Raw genomic sequence first — 20,542 nt, 5'->3', positions numbered from 1 at the left:
AGGAGTTACACCATCCGGAGGTGAGATATCACACACAGACAGAGCATCCACAGACATATGTGCACGGAGACTCCACAGCTATTGTTTTAAAATTCTGTCATGAATCAGGTACGGTAGTACAAAGTTCCGTAGTCACAAAAGAATGATTGAATCCAAATTTTGTTTTAAGCTTTTTCTACTAACATTTGCAGAGAAAACACTCAAGGTGCTAGATTTTGGACGACGGTGCTCTTAGGGCCATTTTTCTTTTTTTTCTTCAGTCTTAGGAATCTGTGATGGTCTAGATAGCAGTTCCCAGAGAGGCGAGGCAGTAAGCCTTTTTGAGATAAAGGAAATGGGTGGGATCTGAACTGCCTTTCGAGCTGCTTTCCACTTTGGCAAAGGTTTCTATGTCCAAGACAGTTGCTCTTAATTTCCCAGAAATTTGGGTTGTAACTTAAATGATCTTATAGATCAATACACCTGTCTACCTACAGCACCCTAATTTACTTCTTTTCCTCTGGGTGTTTAGTTTTGTTTTAACTTAGGGAAGAAGACCTAAAAATTCTTCTCGAGCTTTGAATATCAGCTTCTTGTTTGGCTGAATTTCTGGTCATAAGGTCCTAAATGCTTTCAGATCCTTCTCAGGTTTCATCCAGGACAAACAGTAGCTACCTGGCAGTATTGAATAATTCCAGTAATTGTTAATGTAGCAGTTTCCCAGAAAGTCTTTCAGAGTCACATTAACTCTGGGAGTAGATTATGGGGGTGTCTTAAAGCCATGGCCCAATATAGTTTCCTTTAGGTACCTTTCATAACTTAATTTTCTATTAACTTTTTGCAACAAAACTTTCAATAAGGTTATTTTGGAATTTTGAAGTCTTTGCTTGTAAGTGCCCTTCTTAAATGATGTTATCTAATTGGAACATTCCTTCTGATGGCCTACGTAATTCTCCTGAGGCTGGTGGCAGTTTGGTAAGACCCATTCCACTAATGCAGTGCAACCCACATTTCTGTCTGACATCTCTGACCACAAAATGGGGTATAACCACATTTTTGTCTGACTGTATTTTGGGGCCCCAAACTGACGATTATTAAGCCAAGCCCTCAGGACACGAAATAAGCTTAGTAAGTCTTTTTTGGGTTTTTTGCTGTTCTTTCTAAATATTTACAGCTTCCAGAACCTTTAGTTTGAGCCATTGTGGCAGAAGTTGGTGAGCTTGACTTTTTAAAAAATTTCTCTATTACCTGGCTTAAAAAGGAGCCCCACGGTGGCCAGTGCGATTTTAAATTATCCTGGGTTATCTTGCCAGCCATTTATAGCTATCCCCATTTCGTTAAGCACTTGCAAGTCTCAGCATGAAGCTGGCCAGAGTTCTGAGGGGAGGCTGCCCATTCGGGAACTTGTCAGCTATTAGAAGCTCAATTTCCTGCTTTTAGGATCATTTTGCTATAAAGTCTGAACAATTTCTAGGGACAGTGTAGTGGGTCAGAAACGTGCTGTTTGTGAGCGTTACTCCCTAAAGAAAAGTTGTAAGCACTCTCTTTTGTGCCTTAGTTTCTCCTGCTGGCTGTCTAAAACTACTGTATGGGCTTGGAGCTTGTGGGCAACCAGCCCTCTTATGCGTGTCCCTGGACAAGCAGTCACTTACTTAAAGTGAAAGATCACAATGGAATTCCCTCTGGGATGGTTGCACATCTGAACCTCAGACGCTTCCGCTGGTTTCTCAATCACCTGAGAAGGCCTTACGGCTGGGAGGAGCAGTGTCCCTTCTCTCTGGAGCTGAGCAGGTTCAGACTCTCATTTCTCTATCAAGCAGTTCATTCAGGCTTTGTAAACACAGTTGTTTCCAATTTAAAGGCAAATTTAGAAGGTCAGCCTGCCCCATTCACTCCCAAGTTTCCCCTAGGATCCCTTGGCCTAGGAAGTTCCCCCAGGTTCCTCTTACCTAGGAGATGGACCTGTACCCCCTTAATACAGTTAGTCTTAAGGCTTGAAAGAACTCGTATAAACTTTGGACAATCGACTTAAAATAAGGAGGTCCAGGTTTCAGGAGAACTCACCAGCATTGCCTGAAGAATGCAGTGATCTGGGGGTGCTCGTGAGCCCCTGTGGGTACTGAACACCGGTTCATTGCAGATTTACCGTAGTCTGAAATCCTGCCAACTGCACCAAGAAATCTCAGTGCAAATAATCCATAGTCAACCTATAAATCAAAATTGGGGTGAGTTTATCATGAGCCAAGTTTGAGGACTGTAGCCTGGGACCTTCCTTTCGAAACCAAGGAAGGAAGGGCACCAAAGAAGTGGGGTGAACAGAGTGGTTATATAGCACCTTGGAGCAAAGAGCATACATCACATATGACTGGTCTCTCTCTTTTACTACTGTCATGAGATGCTTAGCTGGCACAGCAGGTCAGTGGTCACAAGGTGAGCACATAGGTGGGTAATTAATTCTTAGTTTCCAGGAAGAGATGCTTATTCTTGAAGAAATGCTGATAATGGGGGCAAGTTATGTTCCTATCTTTAAGGGACATCATTCTTGTCTTGGGATATAGTAAATGTTTAAGGCCGAGGTACAGTGCATGCTCAACAGGCCACGTCAGGCCTTTTTGGAAAAACAAGGTCAGGCAGAATTAGTTTTATCCCAGATGGCTTCCTCATATACTTCAATGTGTATCCTGTTGCTTTTCACCGATTTGTCAGGACACAGCACCCAGACCGAGGTTTAAGGAGCAGGTGTGGGGCCCCGGCAGAGCCAGGAGGAAGTACCACGACCATGAGTTCCAGTGTGAGGCAAAGCCACTGAGCCATGTGCCCTCATTTGCATGAACGTTGTAGGACAGGTAGACAAGGGGTGCCAAGGCAGGAAGAGCCAGATCAGGGCCGCTGCAGATGATGTCACAAGACAGCTGGATGCCTAAGGATGTGTTGGCTGCCTTGGTGAAAGTCTGAGAGCCAGAACACGAGTCCACTCTGAAATGCCGTTTGTTGTCTGGTTTGGGGGGGACCATCTTGTCCACAGCAGGAATACCCCCATCCTTCATTTCTTCCCTCCACAGACACTTGGAGGGCCCTCTGTGAGCAGGCACTGCTGGTTGCTGGCAAGACCAGCATTGCGCGCCTCGGGGATGACCCCGTGCAGGATACAGCCATTGATCAAATAATCACCTAGATGGGTCATTCTTACCTGGGGCACCTGAGGAAGTGCTGTTTGCTCTGTGTAGGGCTGGGGAGTGGAGGGAACAGCTGCTGCTGCTGAAAGCCCAGGCTGCTTGGTGCTGAGTTGTCCTGGCAGAGCCCCAGCCCTAACCTTACAATTTAATGTGTTGAATCCAGAGAGAGGCCTCCCACGTAGGAGGGGAGGGCAAGTTGGGAGATGTCACTGGTTTTTCAGAACATTTCCCCTGTCCTCCATCCTAAAAGTTACATATAGTATTTATTTTAATGCTGTTGTAGTATTTTTATTCCATCTGCGTGACATTGAGGTTTATGTTCTATAAAAGCAGACGTTTGGGGCCTCTCTTGCTTCAGTCAGAACCGGTTGTGTATTTTTAAGCAGCACTTCCTGCTGAGCAATGTAGTGGGAAGAACTGCGGTGTGGGGTTCAAGTGGGGGCTGAGTCACTTGCTGCCTGGGTGACCCCCTCTCCTTTAAGCTTCTGTAAAATGGGGGTGCTGGCTCCCCCCAAGAGGCTGTTGTTGGGTTACACATGATGGCTTGTGAAGGGCGCTAGGGACCCAGTAAATGCCAGTGTTCGTTCCACTCCTAGTCACTGTCACCATCCACTCTAAAGCCAGACAGTGCTGGTGCCTGGGAGCATGAGCCTGGCACCATCACAATGGAATGGATGCTGTCAGAGCGGTGCCTCCTGAGTGTGAAGCAGTGAAGAGGGGGGAAGACGATTCCTGTGCTCTCTACGTCCTTCTGGTTGGTGTAAGAGTTAAATTGATGTGAGACAGAATAATGGAGAAAATCAAACAAAGCTTAATAACATGTATACATGGGGAAACCCAGGAGAACCGAGTAACTCGTCAAAATGGCCAAAGCCACCACCTTGAATACCATCTTCAGCTAAAAACAGAGGAGGAAGTTGGGGGTAGTGGTTTGGGACTTCACAGGGGAGAAAGGCAATTCATGTGGAGATGGAAAAGCAAGTGTTTGATAAACAAATGTTTGCTGGGCCATCTGTAGACAACGACCAGAGAGAGAGAGAGAACTTGGATAAAAATGGGCTTAGCGAGGATCCTACCCCATCTGTCATGCCCAGAGATATCTATGGCCATGGCCTGTCAGGCCTTCTGTCTTCAAGTTTTTTTCTTTTAGGCAGTTAGGGGGAAAGGTCAAAGTTTCTTTCAGAATCTTTTGTCCTTAAAAATAATCAAGCCAGGGGCTGGCCCCGTGGCCGAGTGGTTAAGTTCGCGCACTCCACTGCCGGCGGCCCAGTGTTTCATTGGTTCGAATCCTGGGCGCAGACATGACACTGCTCATCAAACCACGCTGAGGCGGCGTCCCACATGCCACAACTAGAAGGACCCACAACGAAGAATATACAACTATGTACTGGGGGGCTTTGGGGAGAAAAAGGCAAAAATAAAATCTTTAAAAAAAAATAATAATAGGGGCTGGCCGCTTGGCCGAGTGGTTGGGTTCGCGCTCTCCGCTGCGGGCGGCCCAGTGTTTCGTTGGTTCGAGTCCTGGGCGCGGACATGGCACTGCTCATCAAACCACGCTGGGGCAGCGTCCCACATGCCACAGCTGGAAGAACCCACAACGAAGAATATACAACTATGTACCGGGGGGCTTTGGGGAGAAAAAGGAAATAATAAAATCTTTAAAAAATAATAATAATAATAATAATCAAGCCAAAGAGACACATATTGGGGTGGCCAAGTCTGATCCCCCACAGTAGCAAAGGAAAGGAAAGACCCACCGTGAGAGGGGAACCACCTTCCCCACATGGCTGGACTTCCCAGTTTCTGCTCCGGGAAATGGCGCTCCCTGAAGGCCCTGGGGACTCTGTCATCGGCCCTCTGTGGCCTGCCTCCCGGAACCCATTCTCTTTCCTTCTTCCTCATGGAAGTTAATTCATTCCACTCACATCTGTGTGGCTGCTGCCAGCCTGGCACTTTCTTCTGACACATTTTCTCTGCCTTGCTCATTCTCTCAGGCTCGTCCCTCATTATTCTAACTGCAAAGGCCCTTCAGAGCCCTTTCTGGGCCACATGGGCCCTGCGAGTCCAGGCCTCATGGGGACAGTGGTCTGGCCTATCCCAGATTGAGACACAGACGTGTGTCTTCTGTGCGTTTCACTATGCTGTGAGGTAGTTCATGTCACTGAAATGTAGTAGCGTGTGGGTACAAGGTACGTGGGGCAGATGCTGTTCAAAGACACCGCTGTTCCCATGGGTGTTCAGTGTCCCAAGAGAGGAGACGGCAACAGCAGGCAGCAGCTTTCTGAGGTGTGGAGGAAGATCTGAGGAAAAATGCGGACCAGGGTGGTGTTTCTCAGCCGTGTGCAGCTTTCGCTTGCGAGGTGAAGGACCTAGGCGAGGCTGTCCTCTGTCTACAGATGCGAAAACAAGGGTTTAATGTGTTCAGCTGCAGAGGGCTGGGCTCGGGGCCAAGGTGGAGGCTTCCTGTTCATTTACCTCCTTCTGATTCCCGTCCTTCTAGTCGCCCATGTTCGATGGAAAAGTCCCACACTGGTACCACTTCTCCTGCTTCTGGAAGGTCGGCCACTCCATCCGGCACCCTGACGTTGAGGTGGATGGGTTCTCGGAGCTGAGGTGGGACGACCAGCAGAAGGTGAAGAAGACTGCAGAGGCCGGAGGAGTGGCAGGTGCGTACAGACCAGGGAGGCAGCAGGTGTTGTCCCCCCAACCACGGAGCTTCCAGGGGGCCCTTTTCTAAGAGAGCAAAGAAAAAGTCTTTCAGCTTCCCCCCACCCCATTTCACACGTGCATACAAAGAACAAGGGACCCCTCATTGACCCAGCGTTGTAATGTTGCAGGATGTTCTATTTTTCCAGATGCTTGAAATGTAGCCTTTAAATTTGTTGCTGTTGTTTTTGTTTCTAACAGACTATTTTTTAGAGCAGTTTTAGGTTCACCTCAAAATTAAGCAGAAGGTACAGAGAGTTCTCAGAAACACCTACCCCCACCGGCACAGCCTCCCCGGCCAGAATGTTAACATTTGTTACAGTCTGTGAACTGGCATTGACATATCATCATCATCGCCGAGTCCATAGTTTACCGTAGGGTTCCCTCCGTTTTATGGGTTTGGACAATGTATAAGGATATACACCCCTCATTATAGTATATACAGAGTAATCTCACTGCCCTGGAAGTCTTCTATGTTTTGGCTGTCCATCCTCCCCTGTAAGCCTCACAACCACTCATCTGTTTCCCGTCTCCCTAGTTTCGCCTTTTCCAGAATGTCATACAGTTGGAATCATATAATATGTAGAATGTCCAATAGTTGGAACACACAGCATGTGGCCTTTTCAGGCTGGCTTCTTTCACTTAGTCATACATTTAAGGTACTTCCATGTCTTTTCGTGGCTTGATAGCTCATTTACTTTTAGCTCCGAGTAGTATGCCATTGTCTGGATGGACCACAGTTTATTTATCCGTTCACCTGCTCAGGGCATCTTGATTACTTCCAAGTGTTGGGAATGACAAAGCTACTGTAAACATCCATGTGCAGGTTTGTGTGTGGACGTCTGTTTTCAGCTCATTTGGGTGAATACCAAGGAGCCTGCTTGCTGGATTGTATGGGAAGAGTATGTTTAGTTTGGTAAGAAACCGCCAAAATGTCTTCCAAAGTGAGTGTACCATTTTGCATTCCCACCGGCGATGAGAGTTCCTGTGGCTCCAGGTCCTTGCCGGCATCTGGTGGTGTCAGTGTTTTAGATTTTGGTCATTCACATAGGTGTGTAGTGGTATTTTGTTATTGTTTTAATTTGCAGTTCCCTGATGCCATATAATGTTGAGTATCTTTTCCTGAGCTTATTTGCCGTCTGTGTATCTTCTTTGCTGAGGAGTCTGTTCAGATATTTTGCTTATTTTTTGTTCATTTTCTTATTGTTGAGTTTTAAGAATTCTTTGTATATTTTGTATAGCAGTCCTTTTTTTTTAAGATTTTATTTTTTTCCTTTTTTTCCCCAAAGCCCCCAGGTACATAGTTGTATATTCTTCGTTGTGGGTCCTTCAAGTTGTGGCATGTGGGACGCTGCCTCAGCGTGGTTTGATGAGCAGTGCCATGTCCGCGCCCAGGATTCGAACCAACGAAACTCTGGGCCGCCTGCAGTGGAGTGCGAGAACTTAATCACTCGGCCACGGGGCCAGCCCCAAGCAGTCCTTTTTCAGATATGTCTTTTGCAAATATTTTCTCGCAGCCTGGCTTTGACTTCTTTCTTTTTCTCTTGACACTGTCTTTTACAGAGCAGAAGTTCTCAATTTTAATGATAAAGTCCAGCTTAACCGTTGTTTCTTTCATGGATTGTGTCTTTGCTGGTGTATCTAAAAAGTCCTCGCCATGCACAAGGCCGTTTAGATTTCCTCCTCTGTCACATTTGAGGAGTTTTATAGCTTTGTGTTTTACATTTCAAGCTGTGATCCATTTGAGTTAATCTTTGTGAAGAGTATAAAGTCTGTGTCTGGATTAATTATTTTGAATGCAGGTATCCAGTTGTTCCCGCACCGCCTGCTAAAAGGGCTGTCTTTGCTCCATTGTATTGCGTTTGCTTCTTTGTCAGACATCAGTTCACCGTTACTTGCGTGGGTGTGTTTCTGGGCTCTGTTCTGGCCTGTGCATCACTTTGTCTAGTTCGCCAGAACCACGCTGTGTTCGTTACTGAAGCTTCACAGGAAGTCTTAAAGCCAGGTAGTGTCAGTCTTCTGACTGTTCTTCCCCTTCAATGCCGTTGTCTGTTCTGGGTCTTTTGTCTCTATGTAAACTTTATAGTCAGGTTGTTGAGACCACAAACTTAACCTGTTGGGATTTTTTTAAATTTTAAAGAGTCAATTTTTCATCGCTTTTTGAAGATCTTCCGAGACTGCGTTCTCATTTCTCTCCTTCCTAAACTGACCCCGTTTCGCCTGTGCTTGTGACTCTAGTGGATGGGAATGCCAGCCGTCCTTGCCCGCAGAGCTGTTCATGCCTCTGCCCAACTGTTTTCTCTGTCCCTCTTGCAACTGTCAGTATGTTTGTCTCCAGTTGCTTCTGATCTGCTGGAAACTGAGAGATCGGTGACACAGCTCAGAATTGTGGATAAAGATAATAGTAAATTTGCCAAGAAAGGGTGTGGAGAGACAGTGTGTCAGTTTTAGCAGAGAACAGATGTAACAGAAATTTTTCTTGGTCTGTGGTTGTTTTCTCTTTTGTGTTCAGTACAGTGGAAGTTATCTGTTAAGGGACTTAGATATGTTATATCTAGTTATAATTTATATGTCTCAAATTATATGATTTTTATAATATGAAAAGGCATAGTAATTCTGCTGTAAATGCATTTCTTCTGTGAAACCATCATAAGTCATAGTTAAGATCCTACCTACTAATTTTCCAGAGATTTTTCGTCCAAAGAGCCTAACAATGTATTTAGACATTCAGAAAGTTTAAGTCATCCCAGATCCTGTGATTCAGAGACAACTATCATTGACATTGTGGGGTGTCGCCCTAGAAAATTTTCTATTCAGATAGTGATTTGTGTGTGTTTATTATGTTTTTTCTTTCCTGCAGAAATGGGATCTTACCCTTAGTGTTACTTTTTTTAAAAGCTCAGTCACTTTTTCTGTGGTCGGATATACAGAACACAATATTTAACTTCTTAATCATTTTTAAGTGTACATTTTAATAGTATTAAATAGATTCACTTTGCTGTGCAACCATCACCACCGTCCATCTCTAGAACCTTTTCATCTTCCCAAACTGAGACTCTATGCACATTACACGATAACTCCCCATTTCTCCTCCCCCGGTCCCTGGTAACCACTGTTATTTCTGTCTCTATGGTTATGACTACGCCAGGTACCTCATGTAAGTGGAATCATATAGTATTTGCTTTTTTGTCTGACTTATTTCACTCAGTGTAGTGTTTTCAAGGTTCATCCATGTTGTAGCACATGTCAGAATTTCCTTTTTGAGGCTTTATCCCTCGTATGGATATACTGTATTTTGTTTTGTTTATTCATCCATCGATGGACATTTGGGTGGTTTCTACCTTACGGCAGTTGTGAATAACGCTCCTCTGAACATTGGTGTGCAGCTATCTGTTCCAGACCCTGCTTTCTCTTCTCTTATGTATTCCCGGAAGTGGAGTTGCTGCATCGTATAGTAATTCTGTGTTTAATTTTTGTGTGTGTGTAACCACCATACTGTTTTCCACAGCAGCTGCACCATTTATATCCCCACCAGCAACACACAGGGTTCCAATTTCTCCACGTCCTCACCAACACTTTTGTTTTCTGGATTTTGTTTGTTTGTTGTTGTTTGGGTTTTTTGTTTGTTTTTTTATAATACCCATCTTAATGGTGTCAAGTAGTATCTCATTGTGGTTTTGATTTGCATTTCCCCAATGATTAGTGATGTTTGCCTGTGTGTTATACTTTACAGCTTAATATTTACTCTCTGCGTGTTAAAAGATATGCATTTCCATCATATTTTAAAGGTATGTAGTATTCATTTATTGAGATCTTGCTAAATTTTGTGCATCACTGAAGCATTTGACGTGTTAATTTCGTCGAATTCTTCCAGCCCTTTATCAGTTTGTACAGATGAGGAACTGAGGCACTGAGAGGTTAGGGAACTGGGCCAAGGTCATAGTGGTGGTAAATGAGCCGGGATTCAAATCCACACTGTGTTCCTTTTGAGCCTGGACTTTCAACCACTTAGCTATATTACTGATGAAGCTCCTGCAAACTTCTTGTACCTCCCGGGCACCTGTCCAGTTATTTCCTTGATTCCAAGAAGTGGAATTAATGGTCAAGGAGGTGAGCTGTTTTAAGGCCTTCTGTGTGTGTGTCAGATTGCCTTTCAGAAAGGTCACGTCAGTTATGCCTGTACCAACAATGTGTAATATACCCCTTTCTCCACTTTCATGTCATTCCTAAGTGTTTGTATTCCTTTTAGTTTTGCTCCTAGTGAGGTGGAACATTTTGTTGGGTGTCTATTAGTCATCTGTATTACTTTGATAGTTGTGTGTGTCCTTGCCTCATTTTCCTTTTGGGGTATTTTGTCTTTTTCTTAATGAAATGTGAAAGATGCTAATTCTTTGTCATCTTTGCAAATATTTTTCCCAGTTTGACATTTTTCTTTTATATTTGTTTATGGTATGTTTTGTCACATGGAAGCTTCACTGACTAGAGGTTCTGTAGTCTTCTCATTTATACTATCTGTTTGTGGTATTTTAAAATCTTTCATCTGGAATTTTTTAAATAATTTGCATACAGTTATATGCACAGACTTTAAGTATACTGTTCCATGAGTTTTGACAAACGCGTGTACACATCTAATGTACACCCTGACAAGTTATAGAGCATTTCTGTCGCCCCAGGAAGTTCCCTTTGGCCCTTTCCCAGCCATCGTTCCCCACCCAGGTTACCACTGTTCCAGTTTCTACCTCCCATTGATTAATTTTGTGTGATTTAAAATTTCAAAAAAAAAAGGAATAGTGTGTAGTTCCCTCATAAGCATCATGTCTGGAGACTCATCCAGGTTGTGTTCTGTGTTGTCAGTTCTTTTTTATTGCTGTGGGGTAGTCCTTTGAATATTTCAGTTTGTTTATCTAGTCTCCTGTTGGTAACTTCTGGGTTGTTGCCAGTTTGGGGATATTAACAAATACATTTATGTACAAGTCTCTATATAGACCTGTGCTTTGGGTTCTCTTGGGTAACTATCTAAGAATGGAGTGACAGATCATGTAGTCCGTGTCTGTTCAGCTTTTTAATGAAACTGCCAAATCTTTCCAAAGTGGCTGTACCATTTTACATTCCCACCAAAGGTATATGAGAGTTTCAGTTCCCCCATAGCCTTGCCAGCACTTGGTATAGTCATTCTATTGTTTTGTTTTGGTTTTGGTTGGTTTTGTTTCGTTTTTGAGGAAGATTAGCCCTGAGCTAACATCTGCCGCCAATCCTCCTCTTTTTTGCTGAGGAAGATTGTCGCTGAGCTGACATCTGTGCCCATCTTCCTCTACCTTACATGTGGAACACCTGTCACAGCCTGGCTTGACAAGCAGCACGTAGGTCCCCACCCAGGATCTGAACTGTTGAACCTCGGGTCGCTGAAGTGGAGCACACGAACTTAACCACTACACCACGGGACCGGGCCCCCTTGGTCACTCTTTTTAATAGTAGCCATTCCGTTAGGTGTGTACTGATATCTTCTTGTGGTTTTAATTTGCATTTGTCTGTTTATTACTGAGCTCTAGGTATCCTTAGAATATTCTAGATGCATGTCCTTTATGAAATATAAATAATGTAAATTCCTTTTCCCAGTCTGTGGCTTGTAGTTTTAATTACTGATTTTTTTTTTTTGAAGAGCAGTAGTTTTTCGTTTTGATGAAGTCTAATTTGTTGGGTTTTTGTTTTTGTTTTTTTTTTTTTTGTCTTTTTTGCTAAATGCTTTCTGTCTCCTAAGAAATCTTGGCCTCCTCTAAGATCATGAGGATATACTCCTTTGTTTTCTTCTAGAAGTCTTGTAGTTTTAGCTTTGATTTTTAGGCGTCTTATCTGTCTTAAATTAACTTTTGTGTTAAGTGTGAGGAAGGGGTTGTTTTCTGGTTTTTTGAGGTGGAGACCTTTCTTTTCTAGCCCCGTTCGTTGAAAAGACTTTGGCTTCTTTGCCAACACCAGTTGACTGTGTAACTGTAGGTCTGCGTCTGGACGATGTTTGGTTCCATTGATTTGTTTGTCTAACACCCCACTGTCTTAGTTCCTATAACTTTAGAGTCAGTCATGAGTCACGTAGTGTCGTTCCTCCAACTTTGTTCTTTTTCAATATTGTTTTTACCTAAGTCCTTTATAGTATCTTATAAGTTTTGTGGTAAACTTGTCAATTTCTTCTCCAAAAAAGCTTGCTAGGATTTTGATTGCATCATACTGAATCTGTGGATCAAATTGGGGATAATTGACATGTCAACAAATTGAGTCTTCCAGTCTCTCCATTTATTTGGGTCTTCTTTAATTTCAGCAAAGTCTTATAGTTTTCAGTGTGGGGGTCTTCTTAAATTTCTCTCTTAAGTATTTTATGTGTTTTAATTCTAATTGAATAGTAGTGTGTTTTAATTTCCTTTTCTAATATTTTTATTGCTAGTATAGTAGTCCCACCTTGTCCGCAGTTTTGCTTTCCACGGTTTCAGTTACCCGTGGTCAACTGCAGTCCGAAAATATTAAATGGAAAATTCCAGAAGTAGAGAACTCTTCAGTTTTAAATTGCATGCCATTCTGAATAGCATGATGCAATCTCGTGCCATCCCGCTCCATCCCACCCGGGACACAATCATCCCTTTGTTGGATCGCGGCCATTGACATCACCATGCTTCTGTGATCCTCCTTCTGACTTGTCGATAGAAAGTCAGTAGTAGCCTAATACCACGTCACAGTGCCTGCGTCGTCCCCTCACTTCATGCCAGCACGTAGGCATTGTGTTGTCTCACAAATCACAAGAAGGGTGAGTGCAGAGCAGTAAGATATTTTGAGAGACACCACATCACCTAACTTTAATTACAGTCTCTTAATTGTTCTAGTTTATTAGCAGTTGTTGTTAACCTCTTACTGTGCCTAATTTATAAATTAGGTTTTATATAGGTGCGTATGTATAGGAAAAACATAATGTATATAGCGTTTGGCCCTATCCATGATTTCAGGCCTCCACTGGGGGCCGGGGGGAGACTAGTGTCCATAGAAATGTTTTTTGCGTATTGACCTTGTGCTCTGCGAATTTGCTAAATTCACTTACCAGAGCTCGTAGCTTTTTGTAGATTTCTGAGGCTATCCTGGATGTGCAGTCATGTCCTCTGCAAATAGAGATGGCTTTCTTTGTTCGTTCCTAAACTGAAACCTTTTCTTTCTTTTTCTCGCCTCGGTGCACTTATTAGAGCCTCCAGTGCAGTGCTGACTACAAGTAGTGAGAGAGGACACCGCGTTCCTGATCTCAGGAGAGAGACAGTCTCGGAGTTTATTTATTATAAGAAAAGAATCTAGTTTTCCTCCCAGATACTTGGCCCCTTGTTCCCAAGACTCTTGACTGAATGATTCAGCCTTTCCTCACTGATGAGAAATGCCAGCTTTACTGTGTATTTAATTCTTACATATGCTTGTGTCTGTTTCTGTATCAAGATACTCCCTGTAATTCAGTGTTTAACTTTGATATGTAAATGTATAATGGAAATTAGAAGGCGGAGTTAGAGTTTAGTATGGCTCAAGGCTTTCCTGGGAGGCACTTGGTAAGTACTTTCCAAAGTGAGGGAGGGGCTCCAGAGGAAATGCAGAGAAGGTGGGAGGTGAGGCGGCCACCAGCTAGCATGCTGCTGTTTCTGAGAGCCTGTCAGAGAGAGGGCTTTATTTTATTGTCATTGAAGAAGCTCTCTTAACCCACCACGGTGGTTAGGAACAGGTGTGAAGGAGATGAACCAAGTGTGGTCGCCCAAAACACAAGGTCGTCCTAGCAGAAGAGCCCGGGCTGGGGGGGGCAAGGACAGGACTCTGGAGCGACACTGAGGCTGTCGAGATGAGCATTGCTGTGTTTGATTCTTAAGGCAAAGGCCAAGGTGGGTCTGGCAGCAAGGCGGAGAAGACGCTGGGCGACTTTGCGGCTGAGTATGCCAAGTCCAACAGGAGCACGTGCAAGGGCTGCATGGAGAAGATAGAAAAGGTGAGAGCTTGGGAGTTCTGACCCCTGGCTTTCTGGACTTCTCGCGGTGGGTGTCATTGGGTATCTCGAGAGAAAAGAAAAATCAGGGGCTCTAGGTGGTAACTCAACACCCGTGGTTAAAAATACAGTGAAGATCTTAGTAGAGACGGGAGGTGACAATGACCTTTCTTCTAGACAGGTCTGGCCCTGATTACTCACGGTCCAGGCCTCGTGTATGTGCTATGTCCCTCTTAGGGGACCTGAGAGAATCTGGAAGCATATACACGGGGGTCTCTTCTGGACTCAGCTGTGGCTGGGGGAAGGCTATTGGTCTGACTTGTGGTGGGATTAAGTTTAAGGAGTGGGTGTGTTCCCAGCTGTGAGCCCCCAGGTTTCTTCTGTTGAGTCAGGAACTTCATTATCCAGCCTTTCCTACTGATTATAGTCCTTGAACATCTGTGGGATGCAGATGGAAGGGTAAGCCTGTGCCCTCCAGCCTTGTCACCCTTCTCATCTCACGTAACCTTCTAACTGATTAGTTTAAGGCATCGATTGAAGATTTCTACCTCCTCCAAGTATTGTACAGGAAATCAAGGTGAGCCGCCAGGTGTCTCCAAAGGAAAAACATGAAATTGCTAGATCTTCTCCAGCTACCGTCAGCCCCCAAAAATTTGAGGTGAAAGCTAGGGTTCTGAGGGGATTGCCAGAAGCTGTGTACTGTTGAGTGTGGCTTGGCCTGAAGGCGATAGTTAGTGTCGGCGCCCCTTGGGCTGAGTTTTCCTGATCTGGGGCTCACAGGAATGACCACTCGTCTGTGGGCCTGGAAATTGTCAGCCTGGGCAGGATGGCAGGACCAGGTTCTAGCTTAGGGGCTTATTACCGCTTCTTTGGCGGTCTTCATAGGTTAAGAGACTGGAGTCTAGGGGGTAGAGGGGATTGCAGAAAATCCCTGTGGAGTTGGGGGCCTGCAGTGTGGCACCCAGCTGCTGTTGTAGGCCCCAGCTCCGCCTGGCGTGCTGTAGTAGGAGGTGTTCTTATCCCTGCTCCAGGTCAGCAGAACCTCTCGGGGAAGTGTTACCGCTTCCTCACCTGCCCAGGCAAGTGGGTATATGTACGTAGCTGATTGGAATTGACCCCATTTTAAATGGGGGTGCTGAGGCCTGAGGATAACATACAACCCTTGTTGGCATAAAAGAGCCAAAACCTCCCAGCTGCCCTCAGGTTGCCCTTGGCCTGGACCTGAGGCCCCTCGCTGGCTGGAGCATGACTGGCTGGAGCACCGGCTGGCTCCTGTTGCCCCCTGGGCCCCTGATGTTTCACCATCCTTCCTTCTCTGTCTCCCGGTACCACATGTGGTTTTTCCTGCAGGGCCAGATGCGCCTGTCCAAGAAGATGCTGGACCCAGAGAAGCCCCAGCTGGGCATGATCGACCGCTGGTACCACCCAAACTGCTTCGTGAAGAACCGGGAGGAGCTGGGGTTCCGGCCCGAGTACAGCGCGAGCCAGCTCAAGGGCTTCAGCCTCCTGTCTCCGGAGGATAAAGAAGCCCTGAAGAAGCAGCTCCCGGGAGTCAAGACTGAAGGGTGCGTGGGGGGCCGTGGGAGGCACCATCGTGGCTCAGTGACAGGCTTGTTGGAGGCCCGGAGACCCCACAGATTGCACACCACTCCTGTGTTTGCCCGTGCTGACCATCAGAAAGCCAGGGGATGTGGACTGGGTGACGGTGGCCACACAGCTCTGCCCTCCCCCAGCTGTGGGAGTGGAGGACAGTGGGGAAGGGCTGGAGGGAACTCCCAGTGTCCCTTCCTGCAGCTCCTGGGGTCTGTGCCCCCTTCCACCTCTGATCCCCAGGGACAGGCAGAACGAGCGGGGCCGACTTGCCCACGATAGCCTTTCAGACATTGAGAGACACTCCTGCCCTGTCTGTGTAGTCCCCTTGCCTAGGAAAGCCACCAGGTTTCCTCTGACCCCTTTGTGACACGCTGTCACATCCCCACGGCATCCTCGTGTGTGAGTGTGTCCCTTTGTGTCTGGGTCTCTCTGAGAACAGTGCTGAGAGCATCGTGACTGCTGTTAGGGGCAGGGGGCAAGGGGGCCCTGGCCATCGATAGGAATTTCCTTGCTTTAGAGTTCAGGATGGTACGGGTTCCATATGGTCTTAACAGTTAGGATGACACAACCTGTGAGTAACTCTCTTGAGTCCGTGGACACTTACTCTTTCCTGTTTTCCTTCTGCTGGTCGCTCAGCCCCAGTCTATGGTTGCTTGGTCACCAGCACACCCAAGGCGGCATGGTAGGGCTGTGGTGTGCACCCTGCTCTTGAGACAGTGACTGTGGGGCGTGTTAGGATCGGGGTGACCCTGACCCCCCTCACGCAGCCTTCAGGCTTTATTTCAGTTCCTAACACACAAGTTCCTTGCACAGCACTTGTGGTTCTAGAACGTGTAAGAAAACTAGAAAATCGGGCCCATGGATTAAAAAGTTCTCAGGGCATCACAGCACGTGATGTAGCTGTGGGAACAAGTGCGCTCACGTTTATGCCATGACAACAGCCAGAACTGACTGCGCACTTTTGGCGTGCCAGGCACTATGCCAAGCACTGTGCGTGGGATGTTTTATTTAACCATCACCACAGTCCTGTAAGGTAGATGGTATTCTTTCTCCTGTTTTATCGATGAGGAAAAATGCAAGGGTTTGAATCTCAGGTCTGTGTGACAGCCGAAATTGGGTCTTAACCACCATGGCTGTCCTGCCCTGTCTTTATTGGCTCCTGATGACCCTCAGTGCGCTCCCTCAAGTCAGGCAAGATGCTGCTGAACTTGGTCGGCCGTGTTGCAGACTGTTGACAGTGCCTGGACCATCACTTCTTCATTGGGCTCTAACTAGCAGCACAGCTCAACCTGTGAGAACAGACTCTTGGCCTTAGAGGCCAAGCCGTTTGGCTTGAAGAGCTCGGCTCCTGGCAGTGTGCTTTGTCTTCCTGCCATCCAGCCCCTCAGCTATGAGCTTATCTCTAGCACAGTCCCTCCCAGAACCTTCCGGGCCGTCTCGTTGTTACCAAGAGGTACATGGGGTCTTTGACATCAGATGGGGCCTGAGCCCTGAATCCTGTACTGGGCTGTTCCAAGGCCCTGGAGCAACTTCTAACCCTGCTCCTTGGCAGCAGAGTGTCTTCTGAAGTCAGTTGTAAATCCTGCGTGAGCAGACAGCGAGCTTCTGGGAGCACTGAGAGAAAAGCGGGTGTGAGCAGGACCTGGCAGAGAGGAGTTCAGTGACGTTCAGATGCTGTGACACCCGAGTCACTGGGTTTCAGAGTTTTAGTGGCTCTGTTTCTTTCTCTTATTTCCTGTGTCTCTTTCAGAAAGAGAAAAGGCGATGAGGTGGATGGAATAGACGAAGTGGCCAAGAAGAAATCTAAGAAAGAGAAGGACAAGGACAGTAAGCTGGAAAAGGCCCTCAAGGTGAGTTCTGAGCTGTCTCCTCTCACTGCTCTATCTCCATTCTCTTCCTCATTCTAAGAAGAAAGTTCAAGGAGGTGCGTGCGTCCCACTCACTAAGACCTTTAAGAATTCCCAAGTTGATAGTTGTTTTAAGTAGCATGGCTTTTTCCCCAGATTTTCTTCCCTCTTCCAAAAGAAACAGTTCTTTCTTGAAGGAGGATCCACATTAGGCTCTAGGTGCCAGACCAGCGGCCATGCTCCGGCGGGAGCTAAGCCATCCGTTCCCACTCGGCAGCCTCCCCCTCAGGTGGTAGGCTCGTACTTCGGCCACACGAAACGTCCCTCTGCACCCTGCACCTGTGGGGTCGCTTGCAAACTTTGGAAACTGATTATTAAATTCAAGGAAGCCAGAGGTTCTTACAATAGACAAATGGCTTGAAGAGGCAAAGTTATTCCGTGGTTTTTTTAAATGAAGATCTCTTTTTAGGAAAAAAGGAGTAGAATGCCTATAGTCAAAGAGGAGAAAACCACCATGAAATCAGTCCTCATTGCCCAGCGAGTCATCACTGTATTGGTTATACGTGCATTGAAGCAGATTAAAAATTATTAATCAGAAAATGCTGGATGTTTGGGAAACCCAGGGAGAACAGTCAGTCTCTTCTTGGGAACGTGGTTTCCATGAACCATCTGCCCAGTTTTTTGCCAGCGGTGAAAAAATTGGAAGCAATTTCTGATCTGGTTCCAGTTGCTTGATAAGAATCACAAATTTGGTGTGATTGTCCTTCAGTAAAAAAAAAAAAAATGTGTCTGCTGTGCACCAGATCTGGCTGCAGGGGAGCTGTGGTGCTGTTTTGCGTTTGGGTTTGGTGTTCTCTGTCTCCAGTGTTGTCAGAGGTAAAGTCAGCAAATTGAAAGGCTCCCACGGCCTGCCCACCCTAGCGCGTCTCTTCCCCCTGGCTTCCCATCCTTGGTCACGTGGGTGAAGTAGTTCTGCTTCTTTCTTTTAAACTTGTGCTTTCAGACTTTTTCCTTGTGCCCCCTTGTCTCCATAACTGGTGGCCCAGCACACGGTGCTACAGGGAGGGGGGGTGACTGAGAGCCCTCACAGTGAAGCTGGGAAAGAGGCATGAGTCAGCCTGAGAGAGCTTTGTCAGTTAAAATCCTCCTCACTTGGTGCTGATAGAGACCCGTGGGTCCGGAGGGCTGGCATTTTCATCTGTGTTTTGCAGAGCTGGGCTCCGAGGCCAGGTCACCACCCTGGAGAGGGAGGGCGCTCACCCTGGCCCCAGCTCTAACCCCAGGAGGCTAGTGCCTCCCTCAGCAAAGTGTTGTGAGAGTAAATGGCATGACGTGAAAAGGTCACCTGAAGACTAGGCTCTGCATAAACGTTACCTTAGAGATTTACAGCTCCCTTTGCAGAAGAGCTTCAGTCAGTTCTGCGTGATACTGAGTGTCATCCACTCCTCAGGAGATGAGCAGTGTTTGGGAGTTGTGCCCCTTGATTTCAGGCTAGTGGAGAACAGCCGCGCCCCACCTCCCTTAGGGCCGGACATGGGGCCGGATGGACCTGGTGCTTCCAGGCTCCTTCCTGCGTCTCCTGGTGTTTGTTACTGAGGGATGGCTTCCAGGGACCCTGGTGGCCCAGCTCCAGCCTTACCGTTCCCCTGCATGGTCTCCTCCCCATCTTCCACGGTATTCTCCAAGTGGCCACATGCCATTGATATCTGCAGGAGGGCGGTGGGGCGTACACTTCCCTGTTGATAAGACCAGCTTAGTGGGAGCAGCTCAGCTAACCCGCAAGGACGTAGTGGGAGGCTGAGCAAAGCGGACTGGAGTCTTCTCCGGTTGGGTTTCTTCCTTTGAAAAGAGCTGGTGTCTCAGCTGCTGGGTCTCATCCATAGGCCCAGAATGACCTGATCTGGAACATCAAGGACGAGCTAAAGAAAGCGTGTTCAACCAACGACCTGAAAGAGCTGCTCATCTTCAACAAGCAGCAAGTGCCATCCGGGGAGTCAGCGGTGAGCTGCCTTTGTGTTAAGTGAGATGCGTGCGGCAGCCAGCTCGTGGTGGCGGGACTGTCCTAACGGAGTGTAGGAACCCTTCCAATTGCACAGCTGCTGGTTTTAATCGGCAGGGGTGAAAACTCAATGTTCATGTTGCATGGTCATCACCATCATGGTCACCATTTCCCAGGGACAGGACCAGACAGGCTCTCACGGGCCCTTCCAGACGTCCTCCACATGTTAACCCTGGGTTTAGAGTTTTGGTGAGGACTGAGATGGGCTATCTATTTGCCGTGGGTGTCCATGCCACATACTTCGGCCCGAGGAATTCTCTTCCGCCTTCTTCCCGAACTGCCCGAGGGCTGCGAGGGAGTAGAGACCCCTCGTGGGAGGTAGGGTGCTGGCATCCTGCCCCTTCCTCCTGCGTTGCTCTGTAGGAGAGGTTGCACTGCTCCTTGTGCAGAAACAGCGGGTCCTCCGGACTCTGCTTTTATCTCCAAGTCACTGGAGAAGGGGGAGCTGCAGGGACACCACTCATGGAAGTACGGTCTCTCAGAGTACAAACATCCAAGCCCCAGCTGTAAACCAGCTGCCCCAGGATGTCAGAGGCCTTGGGGTGAGGTCTCTGCGTTTATAGTGAGCGAAGGCTGTGCAGATTCTTCGTCCCATGTTGGTAAACGTCCCTCTCTGTAGCAGCTCCTTTCCCCTCTGACTGACTCTTCACTGGCTTCAGATCTTGGACCGCGTGGCTGATGGCATGGTGTTTGGTGCCCTCCTTCCTTGCGAGGAATGCTCAGGCCAGCTGGTCTTCAAGAGCGATGCGTATTACTGCACTGGGGACGTCACTGCCTGGACCAAGTGTATGGTCAAGACACAGACACCCAACCGGAAGGAATGGGTCACCCCAAAGGTAAGGGGTCATGGTGAAGGACATCCTGGGATCTTAGCAAAAAACATCGTCCCACCTTCTGGGCTTGTCCACACTCCAGGTCACCATGGCTGCAGTGCAGTGTTCCTCAGACTCCCGTCCTCAGCATCAGAATATAAAGTTACAATGTTGGGCCCGTGCATTTGCAGACTACACCACTGGAGACCACAGCTCTCCTAACTGGAGCACAGGTCTGTCCAGTTGGTGTGAAATCCCCTTGCCTGCAAAAACCATGGGCTATTTTTATTTGTTTGCTAAGTGCCTGCTCTGTGCCAGGCACTGTTCTAGGCACAAGGGACATAATGGGGAATAAACGGATGATAATTCCTGTCTTTATA

The 20,542-nt window shown here is 46.9% G+C and overlaps 1 protein-coding gene across 1 annotated transcript in view; it reads left to right on the top strand.

The window, feature by feature from the left end:
- Positions 1 to 20,542, top strand: part of PARP1 (poly(ADP-ribose) polymerase 1) — a 53,093-nt gene that overhangs the window by 8,721 nt on the left and 23,830 nt on the right. The window contains exons 2-7 of the mRNA XM_044762758.2: positions 5,656 to 5,821; positions 13,739 to 13,854; positions 15,202 to 15,416; positions 17,195 to 17,294; positions 19,175 to 19,291; positions 20,010 to 20,186. Coding sequence (XP_044618693.2) covers positions 5,656 to 5,821; positions 13,739 to 13,854; positions 15,202 to 15,416; positions 17,195 to 17,294; positions 19,175 to 19,291; positions 20,010 to 20,186 — 891 coding nt within the window. The remainder of the gene's footprint in view (positions 1 to 5,655; positions 5,822 to 13,738; positions 13,855 to 15,201; positions 15,417 to 17,194; positions 17,295 to 19,174; positions 19,292 to 20,009; positions 20,187 to 20,542) is intronic.

Source organism: Equus asinus, chromosome 30, assembly GCF_041296235.1.
Source record: "Equus asinus isolate D_3611 breed Donkey chromosome 30, EquAss-T2T_v2, whole genome shotgun sequence".
Lineage (NCBI taxonomy): Eukaryota > Metazoa > Chordata > Mammalia > Perissodactyla > Equidae > Equus > Equus asinus.
The sequence above is the reverse complement of the archived record's forward strand: the minus strand, read 5'-3'. Positions and strand labels throughout refer to the sequence as shown.